Source organism: Triticum urartu, chromosome 1 (genome assembly GCF_003073215.2).
Source record: "Triticum urartu cultivar G1812 chromosome 1, Tu2.1, whole genome shotgun sequence".
NCBI lineage: Eukaryota > Viridiplantae > Streptophyta > Magnoliopsida > Poales > Poaceae > Triticum > Triticum urartu.
In genome coordinates, this window is record NC_053022.1 from 295,952,121 (window position 1) to 295,969,084 (window position 16,964).

Below are 16,964 nucleotides of genomic sequence, written 5' to 3' on the forward strand. Positions count from 1 at the left end.
GTCATGGATGTACATGCATGACAGAAAACGTGACCTACTATGACAAACACGTATCATCACGGAAGTGTATTTTTTTGTAGTGTACAAACTTACAAAACATGAATTAGCATGTTGTTAAGCCTGTTACAATTAACAGTTGTATCCATTTTTTAATCCGTTCCTTTGCTACTGTGCTACTCTTTCGAAATGAAGATATCACTACAGATGCTGTCGTTTTATTACCATTTTCTATTTTTGGTGGATGTTAACCCTATTGTAGTTAACATTGGCTTTCCATGTACTTACACAGGGCTATAATGGGCGATGTTGTTGTTTGCCGTCAAGGTTAGCTGCATCCCATGTCTTATACACCATCTATTCCTAAATAAAAGTATTTTTAGAGATTCCAATATAGACTACATAAGGAGCAAAATGAGTGAATCTAGATTCTAATCTGAACTATATCTATAATTCTATATACATATGTATGTAGTTCATATTGAAATATCAAAAAAAATACTTGTACTTAGGAACATAGGTAGTTGTATTTTACATCATTTGTGCAATCTCAATTTAGCTTCTAACATTTACTGGTTGCTTGTAGGTACATATATGAGCGGTACTGATCCACGCTTCGATCCCTTCTGTGTATGGGGCAATGAGATATTCATGAACAAGCGTCAAGTGAGGAAACTAAGAAAGATTGTTAGGCGAAATAAATGGGTGATTGGAATTAAGCTCTTTATTTACATTTTGTCGAAGACAACAGTGAACTTTAGGATGGTAAGTAATGTGTTGCCTTTCCCCCTGCCCACAACAAGTTACTCTATTAGACCTCAGTATCTGATATTTTTCTCTTTTTAGTGGTTTCCGAAGCTATTTACTAATGATTACCTTGCAAACTACATGACCGGAGTGGAGGCAACTAAGGTTAACGTATATAATTCATGCTACCATGATAATGCTCTAGAAGTCTTTCTGAAGGCGGTGAAGGATGGGCGGGCGATCGTCACAAGGGGTTGGACAAAAGTGGTTCGTGCCTATGGCATGCAGGAAGGCACATTATGGGCATTCCGCTTCTTCAACACTGTCGGCAGTCAAAATGATGTACACTTGTCTCTTCACCTTTACTGCCTTTAAATATTGTGGTTCATCATAGTTAATTGCTGGCTAATCCTGTAATTACTGAACATATTGTACTGGCAACTTTATTTATGGATTCGTTGTTGAACCATTATGCTGAGAATTTGAATTGCACGTTTCGTATTTCAAAATTTCCAATTAGAATAATAAATTACAGGAAAAAATAAAAAGAGAACAGATGGTCATGGAACTTTGCAAACGGTTATGGCAGTAACAACGCTTGTGATGGATAGCCCAATGCCACACAGTTTTCTACATCAAATCGTGTGTGATGTAGTTAATGAAAGCAAACAATTAACCAAGGCAGACCGTGTGTGATAGTTACACCTTTCACACACGAGTGTATACATAAAACTGTATGGGATGTACATCCGAATGGAAACGTTTTCCCTGGATTGACTGTGTGGGATGTACATAAGAATGGAAAAGTATTCCTTGGATTGACTGTGTGTGATATACACACGAACAGAAATGATTTGCTAGGCTTCACCGTGTGGGATGTACATACCTATGGAAATGTTTTCTTGGATTACCGTGTGGGATGTACATACCTACGGAAATGATTGGGTTTCGATGCCTCGCCCGATCGCACACGGCCCCAGCCTGGGTCCCAGGAGGGCCTATCCCCGACAATTTCTGGGTCGTGTGGGAAGGACACCCTATCGCACACACTCACTTGGCGATGGTTCCAAATGCCCTCGCGAAAAGGGGTTTAAAACCGTTTGTTTAGGACCGACGCGCACCAGTGCATGCTTGGTTTGGTTAACTGTCTGATCTTCTATTGGGAGTATGTTATATTGTGCAATGTGGTGCTCAGTTAATGTTTGGTTCATTTGCTGTGGTGTTTAGTTAACTGATTGGTTCAATTCTACAATGTGATGTTCAATTGTTGTGGGTGCATTCTGTTATTGTATACCACGTGAGGAATAAATTGAATTTGGTTGTACTAAATAAATGAGAAACAAATATGATTCCTATATTTCCAAGTTGTTAAGCATGCTTGGTTTGGTTAACTGTCTGATCTTCTATTAGGAGTATGTTATATTGTGCAATGTGGTGCTCAGTTAATGTTTGGTTCATTTCTTGTAGTGTTTAGTTAACTGCTTGGTTCAATTCTGCAATGCGATGTCCAAATGTCATGGGTAGAAATTTGTATTGTTGTGCATGTGAGGAATAAAACAAATTTGGTCGCACTTAATACATGAGAGACATATACAAGTGCTATATTTCCTAATTCTTAATCATGCTTGGTTTGGATAAATGGGTTTTCCATGTGGCTTGAATTAATCTGATGAATCTGCAATGTGTTTATTTTTCATCAACATATTTTACTGATAGCATGTGAACCCCGACTTAACCTGATGACTAACTACCTTATATGTGTTGCAGGGAAACAATGTGAAGCACTAAGGTTTATAATCGAGGTTAGCACATGCATGGTCCGTTGTCTAATAGCACATTATTGTGCAATTGTAGGAACCATTCTAATATTTAGGTTTTTAACAATTTGGTCTTGCACATGTAGGTCCTGCCGTCAGAGGTTTTGACCCACTGTTCGACCCTTTTTGTGTTGGGGAACGTTGCAGAAAACAAAAAATTTCCTATGGTTTCACCAAGATCCATCTATGAGTTCATCTAGCAACGAGTGATCGGATTGTATCTACATACCTTTGTAGATCACGCGCGGAAGCGTTCAAAGAACGGGGATGAGGAAGTCGTACTCGACGTGATCCAAATCACCGGAGATCCTAGCGCCAAACGGACGGCACCTCCGTGTTCAACACACGTACGGTCAGCGTGGCGTCTTCTCCTTCTTGATCCATCAAGGGGGAGGAGAGGTTGATGAAGATCCAGCAGCACGACGGCGTGGTGGTGGATGCAGGGGTCACCGCAGCAGGGCTTCGCCGTTCTACTGCGAGAGGGAGAGGTGTAGCAGGGGAGAGGGAGGCGCCAAGACTCAAGGGTGCGGCTGACCCTCCCTCCTCCCCCCTTTATATAGGCCCCCAAGGGGGGGCGCCGGCCCTAGGAGATGGGATCTCCTAGGGGGGCGGCGGCCAAGGGTGGAGTAGCCCCCAAGGCAAGTGGGGCGCCCCCCCACCCTAGGGTTCCCAACCCTAGGCGCATGGGGTGGGCCAAGGGGGGCGCACAAGCCCACTATGGGCTGGTTCCCCTCCCCACTTTGGCCCATGGGGCCCTCCGGGATGGGTGGCCCCACCCGGTGGACCCCCGGGACCCTTCCGGTGGTCCCGGTACAATACCGATGACCCCCGAAACTCTCCCGATGGCCGAAACTGCACTTCCTATATATAATTCTTCACCTCCGGACCATTCCGGAACTCCTCGTGACGTCCGGGATCTCATCCGGGACTCCGAACAACTTTCGGGTTACTGCATATTATATCTCTACAACCCTAGCGTCACCGAACCTTAAGTGTGTAGACCCTACGGGTTCGGGAGACATGTAGACATGACCGAGATGGCTCTCCGGTCAATAACCAACAGCGGGATCTGGATACCCATGTTGGCTCCCACATGCTCCTCGATGATCTCATCGGATGAACCACGATGTCGAGGATTCAAGCAACCCCGTATACAATTCCCTTTGTCAATCGGTACGTTACTTGCCCGAGATTCGATCGTCGGTATCCCAATACCTCGTTCAATCTCGTTACCGGCAAGTCACTTTACTCGTACCGTAATGCATGATCCCGTGACCAGACACTTGGTCACTTTGAGCTCATTATGATGATGCATTACCGAGTGGGCCCAGAGATACCTCTCCGTTATACGGAGTGACAAATCCCAGTCTTGATCCGTGTCAACCCAACAGACACTTTCGGAGATACCCGTAGTATACCTTTATAGTCACCCAGTTACGTTGTGACGTTTGGTACACCCAAAGCACTCCTACGGCATCCGAGAGTTACACGATCTCATGGTCTAAGGAAAAGATACTTGACATTGGAAAAACTCTAGCAAACGAACTATACGATCTTGTGCTATGTTTAGGATTGGGTCTTGTCCATCACATCATTCTCCTAATGATGTGATCTCGTTATCAATGACATCCAATGTCCATAGTCAGGAAACCATGACTATTTGTTGATCAACGAGCTAGTCAACTAGAGGCTTACTAGGGACATGTTGGTGTCTATATATTCACACATGTATTACGATTTCGTTACGTTGTGACGTTTGGTACACCCAAAGCACTCCTACGGCATCCGAGAGTTACACGATCTCATGGTCTAAGGAAAAGATACTTGACATTGGAAAAACTCTAGCAAACGAACTATACGATCTTGTGCTATGTTTAGGATTGGGTCTTGTCCATCACATCATTCTCCTAATGATGTGATCTCGTTATCAATGACATCCAATGTCCATAGTCAGGAAACCATGACTATCTTGATCAACGAGCTAGTCAACTAGGAGGCTTACTAGGGACATGTTGGTGTCTATATATTCACACATGTATTACGATTTCCGGATAACACAATTATAGCATGAATAAAAGACAATTATCATGAACAAGGAAATATAATAATAATCCTTTTATTATTGCCTCTAGGGCATATTTCCAACAGTCTCCCACTTGCACTAGAGTCAATAATCTAGTTACATCATGATGAATCGAACACCCATGGAATTCTGGTGCTGATCATGTTTTGCTCCAGGGAGAGGTTTAGTCAACGGATCTGCTACATTCAGGTCCGTATGTACTTTACAAATATCTATGTATCCATCTTGAACATTTTCACGAATGGAGTTGAAGCGACGCTTGATGTGCCTTGTCTTCTTGTGAAACCTGGGCTCCTTGGCAAGTGCAATAGCTCCAGTGTTGTCACAGAAGAGTTTGATCGGCCCCGACGCATTGGGTATGACTCCTAGGTCGGTGATGAACTCCTTCAGCCAAATTGCTTCATGCGCTGCCTCCGAGGCTGCCATGTACTCCGCTTCACATGTAGATCCCGCCACGACGCTCTGCTTGCAACTGCACCAGCTTACTGCCCCACCATTCAAAATATACACGTATCCGGTTTGTGACTTAGAGTCATCCAGATCTGTGTCGAAGCTAGCGTCGACGTAACCCTTTACGACGAGCTCTTTGTCACCTCCATAAACGAGAAACATTTCCTTAGTCCTTTTCAGGTACTTCAGGATATTCTTGACCGCTGTCCAATGTTCCTTGCCGGGATTACTTTGGTACCTACCTACCAAACTTACGGCAAGGTTTACATCAGGTCTGTACACAGCATGGCATACATAATAGAACCTATGGCTGAGGCATAGGGGATGACACTCATCTCTTCTATATCTTCTGCCGTGGTCGGACATTGAGCTGAGCTCAATTTCACACCTTGCAACACAGGCAAGAACCCCTTCTTAGACTGATCCATATTGAATTTCTTCAATATCCTATCAAGGTATGTGCTTTGTGAAAGACCTATGAGGCGTCTTGATCTATCTCTATAGATCTTGATGCCTAATATATAAGCAGCTTCTCCAAGTTTCTTCATTGAAAAACTCTTATTCAAGTAGGCCTTAATGCTGTCCAAAAGCTCTATATCATTTCCCATCAAAAGTATGTCATCTACATATAATATGAGAAATGCTACAGAGATCCCACTCACTTTCTTGTAAACGCAGGCTTCTCCATAAGTCTGCATAAACCCCAAATGCTTTGATCATCTCATCAAAGAGAATGTTCCAACTCCGAGATGCTTGCACCAGCCCATAAATCGAGCGTTGGAGCTTGCACACCTTGTCAGCATTCTTAGGATCGACAAAACCTTTCGGCTGCATCATATACAATTCTTCCTTAAGGAAACCATTAAGGAATGCCGTTTTGACGTCCATTTGCCATATCTCATAATCATAGAATGCGGCAATTGCTAACATGATTTGGACGGACTTCAGCTTCGCTACCGGTGAGAAAGTCTCATCGTAGTCAACCCCTTGAACTTGTCGATAACCCTTAGCAACAAGCCGAGCTTTATAGATGGTCACATTACCATCCGCGTCTGTCTTCTTCTTAAAGATCCATTTATTTTCTATGGCTCGCCGCTCAACGGGCAAGTCAGTCAAAGTCCATACTTCGTTTTCATACATGGATCCTATCTCGGATTTCATGGCTTCCAGCCATTTGTTGGAATCCGGGCCCGCCATCGCTTCTTCATAGTTCGAAGGTTCACCGTTGTCTAACAACATGATTTCCAAGACAGGGTTGCCGTACCACTCTGGTGCGGAACGTGTCCTTGTGGACCTACGAAGTTCAGTAGCAACTTGATCTGAAGTTTCATGATCATCATCATTAACTTCCTCTCTAGTCGGTGCAGGCACCTCAGGAACATTTTCTTGAGTTGCGCCATTTTCCGGTTCAAGAGGTAATACTTCATCAAGTTCTACTTTCCTCCCACTTACTTCTTTCGAGAGAAACTCCTTCTCTAGAAAGGACCCATTCTTGGCAACAAAGATCTTGCCTTTGGATCTGAGGTAGAAGGTATACCCAATAGTTTCTTTAGGGTATCCTATGAAGACGCATTTTTCCGACTTGGGTTCGAGCTTTTCAGGTTGAGGTTTCTTGACATAAGCATCGCATCCCCAAACTTTTAGAAACGACAGTTTAGGTTTCTTCCCAAACCATAACTCAAACGGTGTCGTCTCAACGGATTTTGACGGAGCCCTATTTAAAGTGAATGTGGCAGTCTCTAAAGCATAGCCCCAAAAAGATAGCGGTAAATTGGTAAGAGACATCATAGATCGCACCATATCTAATAGAGTGCGATTATGACGTTCGGACACACCATTACGCTGAGGTGTTCCAGGCGGCGTGAGTTGTGAAACTATTCCATATTTTCTTAAGTGTGTGCCAAATTCGTGACTCAAGTATTCTCCTCCACGATCTGATCGCAGGAACTTGATTTTCCTGTCACGTTGATTCTCAACCTCACTCTGAAATTCCTTGAACCTTTCAAAGGTCTCAGACTTGTGTTTCATTAAGTAGACATACCCATATCTACTCAAGTCATCAGTGAGGGTGAGAACATAACGATAACCACCGCGAGCCTCAACACTCATTGGACCGCACACATCAGTATGTATGATTTCCAATAAGTTGGTTGCTCGCTCCATTGTTCCTGAGAACGGAGTCTTGGTCATTTTACCCATGAGGCATGGTTCGCATGTGTCAAATGATTCGTAATCAAGAGACTCTAAAAGTCCATATGCATGGAGCTTCTTCATGCGTTTGACACCTATGTGACCAAGGAGGCAGTGCCACAAGTATGTGGGACTATCATTATGAACCTTACATCTTTTGGTACTCACACTATGAATATGTGTAGCATTACGCTCGAGATACATTAAGAATAAACCATTCACCATCGGAGCATGACCATAAAACATATCTCTCATATAAATAGAACAACCATCATTCTCGGATTTAAATGAGTAGCCATCTCGTATTAAACGAGATCCTGATACAATGTTCATGCTCAAACTTGGCACTAAATAACAATTATTGAGGTTCAAAACTAATCCCGTAGGTAAATGTAGAGGTAGCGTGCCGACGGCGATCACATCGACCTTGGAACCATTCCCGACGCGCATCGTCACCTCGTCCTTCGCCAGTCTCCGCTTATTCCGCAGCTCCTGCTTTGAGTTACAAATGTGAGCAACTGCACCGGTATCAAATACCCAGGAGCCACTACGAGTACTGGTAAGGTACACATCAATTACATGTATATCACATATACCTTTCGTTTTGTCGGCCTTCTTGTCCGCTAAGTATTTGGGGCAGTTCCGCTTCCAGTGACCACTTTCCTTGCAATAAAAGCACTCAGTCTCGGGCTTGGGTCCATTCTTTGGCTTCTTCCCGGCAGCTTGCTTGCCGGGCGCGGCAACTCCCTTGCCGTCCTTCTTGAAGTTTTTCTTACCCTTGCCTTTCTTGAACTTAGTGGTTTTATTCACCATCAACACTTGATGTTCCTTTTTGACTTCTACCTCTGCTGATTCCAGCATTGCAAATACTTCAGGAATGGTCTTTTCCATCCCCTGCATATTGAAGTTCATCACAAAGCTCTTGTAGCTCGGTGGAAGCGACTAAAGGATTCTGTCAATGACCGCGTCATCCGGGAGATTAACTCCCAGCTGAGACAAGCGGTTATGTAACCCAGACATAGTGAGTATGTGCTCACTGATAGAACTGTTTTCCTCCATCTTACAGCTGAAGAACTTGTCGGAGACTTCATATCTCTCGACCCGGGCATGAGCTTGAAAAACCATTTTCAGCTCTTTGAACATCTCATATGCTCCGTGTCTCTCAAAACGCTTTTGGAGCCCCGGTTCTAAGTTGTAAAGCATGCCGCACTGAACGAGGGAGTAATCATCGGTACGTGTCTGCCAAGCGTTCATAACGTCTTGTTCTGAAGGGAGAACAGGTGCGTCACCTAGCGGTGCTTGTAGGACATAATCTTTCTTGGCAGCTATGAGGATGATCCTCAGGTTCCGGACCCAGTCCGTATAGTTGCTGCCATCGTCTTTCAGCTTGGTTTTCTCTAGGAACGCGTTGAAGTTGAGGACAACGTTGGCCATTTGATCTACAATACATGTTGTAAAGATTTTAGACTAAGTTCATGATAATTAAGTTCATCTAAATCAAATTATTCAATGAACTCCCACTTCCCACTTAGATAGACATCCCTCCAGTCATCTAAGTATAACATGATCCGAGTTAACTAGGCCGTGTCCGATCATCACGTGAGACGGACTAGCCAACATCGGTGAACATCTTCATGTTGATCGTATCTTCTATACCACTCATGCTCGACCTTTCAGTCTTCTGTGTTCCGAGGCCATGTCTGTACATGCTAGGCTCGTCAAGTCAACCTAAGTGTTTGCATGTGTAAATCTGTCTTACACCCGTTGTATGTGAACGTTAGAATCTATCACACCCGATCATCACGTGGTGCTTCGAAACAACGAACTGTCGCAACGGTGCACAGTTAGGGGGAACACTTTCTTGGAATTATTATGAGGGATCATCTTATTTACTACCGTCGTTCTAAGTAAACAAGATGCAAAAACATGATAAACGTCACATGCAATCAAATAATAATAGTGACATGATATGGCCAATATCACATAGCTCCTTTGATCTCCATCTTGGGGCTCCATGATCATCTTGTCACCGGCATGACACCATGATCTCCATCATCATGATCTTCATCATCGTTTCTCCATGAAGTTTCTCGCCAACTATTACTTCTACTACTATGGCTAACACGTTTAGCAATAAAGTAAAGTAATTTACATGGCATTTCTTAATGACACGCAGGTCATACAAAAAATAAAGACAACTCCTATGGCTCCTGCCGGTTGTCATACTCATCGACATGCAAGTCGTGATTCCTATTACAATAGCATGAACATCTCATACATCACATATATATTATTCATCATTCATCACAACTTTGGCCATATCACATCACAAAACACTTGCTGCAAAAACAAGTTAGACGTCCTCTAATTGTTGTTGCAAGTTTTACGTGGCTGCAATAGGGTTCTAGCAAGAACGTTTTCTTACCTACGTGAAAGCCACAACGTGATTTGTCAACTTCTATTTACCCTTCATAAGGACCCTTTTCATCGAATCCGCCCCAACTAAAGTGGGAGAGACAGACACCCGCCAGCCACCTTATGCAACTAGTGCATGTTAGTCGGTGGAACCGGTCTCACGTAAGCGTACGTGTAAGGTTGGTCCGGGCCGCTTCATCCCACAATACTGTTGAAGCAAAATAAGACTAGTAGCGGCAAGAAAGTTGACAACATCTACGCCCACAACAAATTGTGTTCTACTCGTGCAAAGAGAACTACACATAGACCTAGCTCATGATGCCACTGTTGGGGAACGTTGCAGAAAACAAAAAATTTCCTACGGTTTCACCAAGATCCATCTATGAGTTCATCTAGCAACGAGTGATCGGATTGCATCTACATACCTTTGTAGATCACGCGCGGAAGCGTTCAAAGAACGGGGATGAGGAAGTCGTACTCGACGTGATCCAAATCACCGGAGATCCTAGCGCCGAACGGACGGCACCTCCGTGTTCAACACACATACGGTCAGCGTGACGTCTCCTCCTTCTTGATCCAGCAAGGGGGAGGAGAGGTTGATGAAGATCCAGCAGCACGACGGCGTGGTGGTGGATGCATGGGTCACCGCAGCAGGGCTTCGTCGTTCTACTGCGAGAGGGAGAGGTGTAGCAGGGGAGAGGGAGGCGCCAAGACTCAAGGGTGCGGCTGACCCTCCCTCCTCCCCCCTTTATATAGGCCCCCAAGGGGGGGCGCCGGCCCTAGGAGATGGGATCTCCTAGGGGGGCGGCGGCCAAGGGTGGAGTAGCCCCCAAGGCAAGTGGGGCGCCCCCCCCCACCCTAGGGTTCCCAACCCTAGGCGCATGGGGTGGGCCAAGGGGGGCGCACCAGCCCACTATGGGCTGGTTCCCCTCCCCACTTTGGCCCATGGGGCCCTCCGGGATGGGTGGCCCCACCCGGTGGACCCCCGGGACCCTTCCGGTGGTCCCGGTACAATACCGATGACCCCGAAACTTTCCCGGTGGCCGAAACTGGACTTCCTATATACAAATCTTTACCTCCGGACCATTCCAGAACTCTCATGATGTCCAGGATCTCATCCGGGACTCCGAAAAACTTTCAGGTTACCGCATACTAACATCTCTACAACCCTAGCGTCACCGAACCTTAAGTGTGTAGACCCTACGGGTTCGGGAGACATGTAGACATGACCGAGATGGCTCTCCGGTCAATAACCAACAGCGGGATCTGGATACCCATGTTGGCTCCCACATGCTCCTCGATGATCTCATCGGATGAACCACGATGTCGAGGATTCAAGCAACCCCATATACAATTCCCTTTGTCAATCGGTACGTTACTTGCCCGAGATTCGATCGTCGGTATCCCAATACCTCGTTCAATCTCGTTACCGACAAGTCACTTTACTCGTACCGTAATGCATGATCCCTTGACCAGACACTTGGTCACTTTGAGCTCATTATGATGATGCATTACCGAGTGGGCCCAGAGATACCTCTCCGTTATACGGAGTGACAAATCCCAGTCTTGATCCGTGTCAACCCAACAGACACTTTCGGAGATACCCGTAGTATACCTTTATAGTCACCCAGTTACGTTGTGACGTTTGGTACACCCAAAGCACTCCTACGGCATCCGAGAGTTACACGATCTCATGGTCTAAGGAAAAGATACTTGACATTGGAAAAACTCTAGCAAACGAACTATACGATCTTGTGCTATGTTTAGGATTGGGTCTTGTCCATCACATCATTCTCCTAATGACGTGATCTCGTTATCAATGACATCCAATGTCCATAGTCAGGAAACCATGACTATCTGTTGATCAACGAGCTAGTCAACTAGAGGCTTACTAGGGACATGTTGGTGTCTATATATTCACACATGTATTACGATTTCCGGATAACACAATAATAATCCTTTTATTATTGCCTCTAGGGCATATTTCCAACATTTTGCATATGGGGAAATGAGTTGTCCATGAATATCAATCAAGTCAAGAAACTCAGAAAGATTGTTAGGATAAAGAAATTAGTGACAAAAAATAACAAGATCTTTGTCTGCACAATGAAGAAGATATCAGTTAACTACAAGATGGTACTAACTATTATACCTTGCCTTTTTTATTCCTTTGCCCCATTTCCAATATAGAGAAGATATTTATGCACATCCTTGTTTTCAAGCCTTTCCAAAGCAGTTCACTGATGATTACCTCTCAAACCACCTCTATGGTCAGGAGGCGAGGAAGGTTTCCAACAACACCCACGGTTCAATATCGAAGTGTTCCTCAAGAGCACGAAGCATGGACGGTCAATCATCCACATGCATTGGCCTAAAGTTGCAATGAACTTCAACATGAATGAAGGCTCAATATTCGCCTTCCGCTTCAGCAGTTTTCTAGATGAGATGCACCTGTCTATGTACCGTCTATGATGTTAATTTCGAAAGATTCTAGATGTTGCATGTGAAACTTGGTGCTGGTGTAGTTGTGTAATGGGGTACCTGAGTACTGAAGCTATATCATGTTGTACTCTGATGCATTTCAATTATGAAATATTGCTTCCTTAATATGGAAATGAAATATATTATGTTCTTAATATGAATGTCAATTAGATTAATAAATGGATTATTAATAATAGGGCAATTAGCCTGCTAATGGCTAATTGAATTGCTAATTGGGGTTTTCTATTGCAAATGGTTTTTCAGAAAAGACCGTGGGCAATGACCTCAGGCAACACACACAGTTTCTAGGAATAAACCGTGTTGGATCAATGAACAATAACACACGTCATTCTCTTGAAAAATGTTTGCGCTAGGCCACCTTGCGCAAACGTTTACCACATAAAAACTATGTGTGATGGATAGCCTTTGTCACACATTTTCTTCTACGAACCATGTGTGATCCATTTAATAACGCAAACGTTTGCGCTAGGAAAATTGTGTGTGATGTACCTGCGAATGGAAATGTTTTTCTTGGAGCAACTGTGTGGGATGTATATATGAACGGAAATGTTTAGTGAGGACTGACTGTGTGGGATGTACTTACGACCGGAAATGATTTCGTCTGTATAATTGTATTTTTTGAGCACTACTATACGTATAACTGTACTTGATCGCTCGTCGGTCGCACATGGCCTCATTTTGCCGAGCATGTGTGTGCTAGGAGGGCATAACCCCGACAGTTTCTGGGTCATGTGGGAAGGACCCCCCTAGCGCCCACACTCACTTGGTGAAGGTACCAAATGCCATCACGGAAAGGGGTTAAAACCGTTTGTATAGCACCTCGCTGTACCAATGGCTGGTGGCGGCGGCCCCCTGACTTTCCCCTCCTGGTGGCTCTCCGGCCCGGGGCGGAGCTGCACTGGGGGGTGCTCCTAGGCGGCAGTGGTCTGGCTGGCAGCGAGGTTCCTCGACGCGGCGTGCACGGGCGGCTGGGCGGCGGCGCCATCGTTGGCAGTGGGGTGGCGTAGTGGTGCAGCGGCGCAGCTTGGCGGCGGTGCTCGGCCCAGATCTGGGCCTGGGCAGGCCGGCGGCAGGACGGGTCTGCGGCGTGACTCCCGAGAGGTGGGGGAGCGGCGATGAACTTCGAGGTACTAGCGGCTCCGATGCCAGCCTGCTGCAGCGTGGTCGGCGGGGCTTAGCGGGCGTTTCGGGTCAGGCCGGGACAGGGGTGGCCTGGTATGCACCACTGCCATGTCCGGATGGCTACCGCGACAGTGCCGGAGGTGCGGGCCTCTCGCACGACGGCGGTGGAGGTGGTTCCCTCCCGCTCGGCCTTGGTGCTGCTGCTCCCGTCGCTTGGATCTTCTTCCGGTCTTATTGGTCTCGAAGTGGTGCTCACAGCGAGACGGCGTAGGTGGCGGCGCAACTGTGATGGCGCATGGTGTTGGGCGGTGGTTTCGCTGATCGGTTCCGGTTGGCCAGTGGGGTTTGGAGCGCGGGAGAAATCCTTGCCGGTTCGTCCGGCACCGATGCGGTGACATCGGCGGGTGCCATTATCCCTTCTTGGAGGGTGTCAGTAGTACCTATCCCCACCTCCCTCCGCGTACTGGGGGAAACCCTAGGACTTGTCCGGGCAGCAGCGTCGTCGGCGTCGCATCCCTTTTTGGAGGTGCTTCTTAGTTCGTGGTAGATCGGAGCCTCGGGCTGTGGTGGTTTGTTTCCGGAGGGCGCAGCAGTCGCAGGTCTTTAGCACTTTGTCGAGCTGCCGTTGTTGGCATTTATTTCTTCTTCTTTTTCTTTGGGCTTAATGTGCTGCTCGCCCCAGCATTGCGATGTGTACAATGGTGGTTTGCTTTGGAATACAAAGTGGGGGAAACCCTTTTTAGATAAGGTTTTTGACCTTGATATGAAATGTCTAGACAAAAGTTTTGCACTCCCTTATATCCATATTAATTGATGCTTCTTTACTACAACTTTGTACTACAGTCGTACTGAAGCATCGTCAATTAATTTGGATAGGAAGGAGTAACAGAATATGAGGTACTGAGTAGAATTCAGCACAGGAACCTTGTACCCATCCTCACTACATGTTCGACCATAGACAATAAAGATATCGCTTTCAAAGCTCTAGTTTATAAATTCATGCCTAAAAGAAATTTGGACACATGGTTGCATAATACATATTCGGGTAGTTCTTCCAAATGTTTGAGCTTAGCTCCAAGAGCAAGCATAGCTACCGGTATAGCCGATACAGTGGCTTATTTACACAATGATTGTGAAAGAAAGATTATACATTGTGATCTAAAACCAACTAATATCCTTCTAGACGATGATAAGAATGCTTATTTGGGAGGCTTTGGCATTGCAAGCCTCATCGGACATTCAAGTTTAGTCACCTCAACTAGGCTGAAGGTAACAATAGGGTACATAGCTCTAGGTACTTTCCCGCACGTCTATCTTTTATGGACATCTATTATTTTTGAAGACAACCTCGCACGACATAACTGGTAAGGGAGTAAGAAGTGTTGTTTTTGTACCCAGGACGAGACAATCAAACACCGTCTTTTTCAATGCTAGTTTGCATGTTCTACGTGATCAGTCATTCAAATAGCGTCAAATTTATATCCGCTCACATGTGTTGCCGATATGTTTGGTCATTGGTTGAACAGTATTCCAAAATGTTCAAAACGCTAATAAGGATGGGAGCATATGCCTTAATGTGGTCGCTATGGGTATGTACAAATGATTTGGTTTTTAATGACAAAAATACTTTAGGTTATTTTCTGGCATACGTACGCCTCGTACGTGGTCTACAGTACAACGAACAAAGTACCAAGTGTTGTTCAAGACGATGTGTACGCTATTGCAGGTGACTACAAAGGTTTTTTCCAACATGGATGGCAGCATAGCCTTCGGATTGACCCACCACCTCTTTCGACATAGGCATAGTGTCGATATATAGGACTCTACAGTTGTTGTTTTGTCGTTTTTGTTTCTTTTCTTTCTGTCAAACTTTTCAGGATTAATTATGTGCATCTTAATTATGCAGAGTCCGGGTGTTACTCATAATGTTTTGTATCCTCTTGATGCGACATTTTTAGATAATAAAAGCGCCCTTTATCGATTTTTTTACAGGATATTAATTACCAATTTTATCTTTTCGCAGAATATGCTCAAAGTGGCTATCACTACTAGGAAAACGGCTATAGCTAATATGGACATTAATGATGCACCATGTATAGCAGTGGCGCATCAGATATACTTACGCCATTATTGGCCACATTACTAATGGCACACCTGGTGTGCGGTGCGCCATTACTATTTTTGAAAAAAAAAGATAAAAAAAAACTAGTAATGGCGCACTATCCCCACTATTAAAAAAAAATTCTTCAAAACTAGTAATGGCGCACCGCACACCAAGTGCGCCATTAGTAACCCTGGTTACTAATGGCACATTCTTAGGTGGTGCGCCATTGGTAACCTGGGAGCAGCTAAATATTTTTGACAGCCACCTACCACACTCACTTTCCCCACATCATTCTCTCCATCTCTACCAAGTTTGGTCTCGGCTGCCTCCTCCTCCTCACCTCATTTGCACCATAGATTCACCCAAATTAAGTGGTTAAATTTCCTTTTTTTGATAGGTAAGTAAGGGGAAAACTTTCTTTATGTTCTAGATCTACTTTTTTGTCCCTTCAACAACGTACACACTTTTTATGGCATAGATCTACGCATGTTTGTGGTGTTGTATATGTTTGTGTCTGCAGGTACCAGTATTTGAAATGCGATAGTTACCAATATTTTACCGGAATGTTGATTCATTTCCGTCTCGGCAAGAATTTGGCACTATGCATTCTTTTTGGTCCTATTTTTAGGCAAAGTCATGCCAAAAAAATTTGGTTCTAAAATATCATTTTACTCTACCCCGCAGGTGACCATGGTCTGCACGATGACTGAAGGCACCGTGAATAGGTTTTTGAGCTCCGCGAAGACCGAGATGCTTCAAAAGAATGAGACGGAGATAAGATGTCCGTGTCGAAGATGCAAGCTGAAGAGCCTTATAGACCCGGATTCCGGACAGGTGCGGGACCACCTGCTCTTGCGTGGTTTCATGGATGGCTATCGGTGGCAAGGTGATGAAGATGATTATGAAGTTGTCCATGGGGGCCGGGCAAGAAATAAGGAAGGGCGGCAAGACAACCGTGGCGAGGGTGGGCGAGAAGACGAAGAATCTCCAGGACATGATCACGAAGTAGATGCAGGACACAGTCATCATGTAGAAGATGCCGGACATGATGATGAGGAAGATCAAGGCGAAGGGCATGATCATGAAGATGAAGATGCCGGAGCAGACGACGATGGACCATCGATGGCCTGGGTGCAGGACCCTCATATTCAAGAGCTGCTTCTCAAGCAGACGGGTAACGCAAGAGCTGCCACCCGAGAGAAAGCCAAGCTGGATCAACTGGAGATAGACGCGATTACTCCGTTGTATGAAGGATGCAGGCCCGAGGATACCCGCCTAAAAGTAACGCTCATGGCTCTAGAGATGACGGTAAAACACAAAATGACTGACGCATGCTTCGACGAGAACATGTCATTCTAGCACGAACGTCTTCCCAAGGGGAACAAGTGCCCGACCAGTTTTAAGGAGGCGAAGAAAATCGTGTGTCCTCTAGATTTACCGCACGTGAAATACCATGTGTGCATGAACAATTGCATCATTTATCGGGGCGAGCACGCAGAGTCTACCATATGTCCACTATGCAACGTCACTCGATACA

The 16,964-nt window shown here is 45.2% G+C and overlaps 1 protein-coding gene across 1 annotated transcript; it reads left to right on the forward strand.

The window, feature by feature from the left end:
- Nucleotides 1–13,987: 13,987 nt before the first annotated feature.
- Nucleotides 13,988–14,691, forward strand: LOC125532842 (probable LRR receptor-like serine/threonine-protein kinase At3g47570). Its single transcript, XM_048696733.1, has 2 exons — nucleotides 13,988–14,110; nucleotides 14,200–14,691. The coding sequence occupies exons 1-2, from the start codon at nucleotides 13,988–13,990 to the stop codon at nucleotides 14,689–14,691; spliced, it is 615 nt and encodes a 204-aa protein (XP_048552690.1).
- Nucleotides 14,692–16,964: the final 2,273 nt, after the last annotated feature.

What these genes read in the sequence shown, in the direction of transcription:
- LOC125532842 (XM_048696733.1), top strand. Translation starts at nt 13,988, where the DNA reads ATGTGCTGCTCGCCCCAGCATTGCGATGTGTACAATGGTGGTTTGCTT. An exon ending in AATGTCTAGACAAAAGTTTT is followed by an intron (nt 14,111 to 14,199) that starts GCACTCCCTTAT and finishes TAATTTGGATAG; the next exon opens with GAAGGAGTAACAGAATATGA.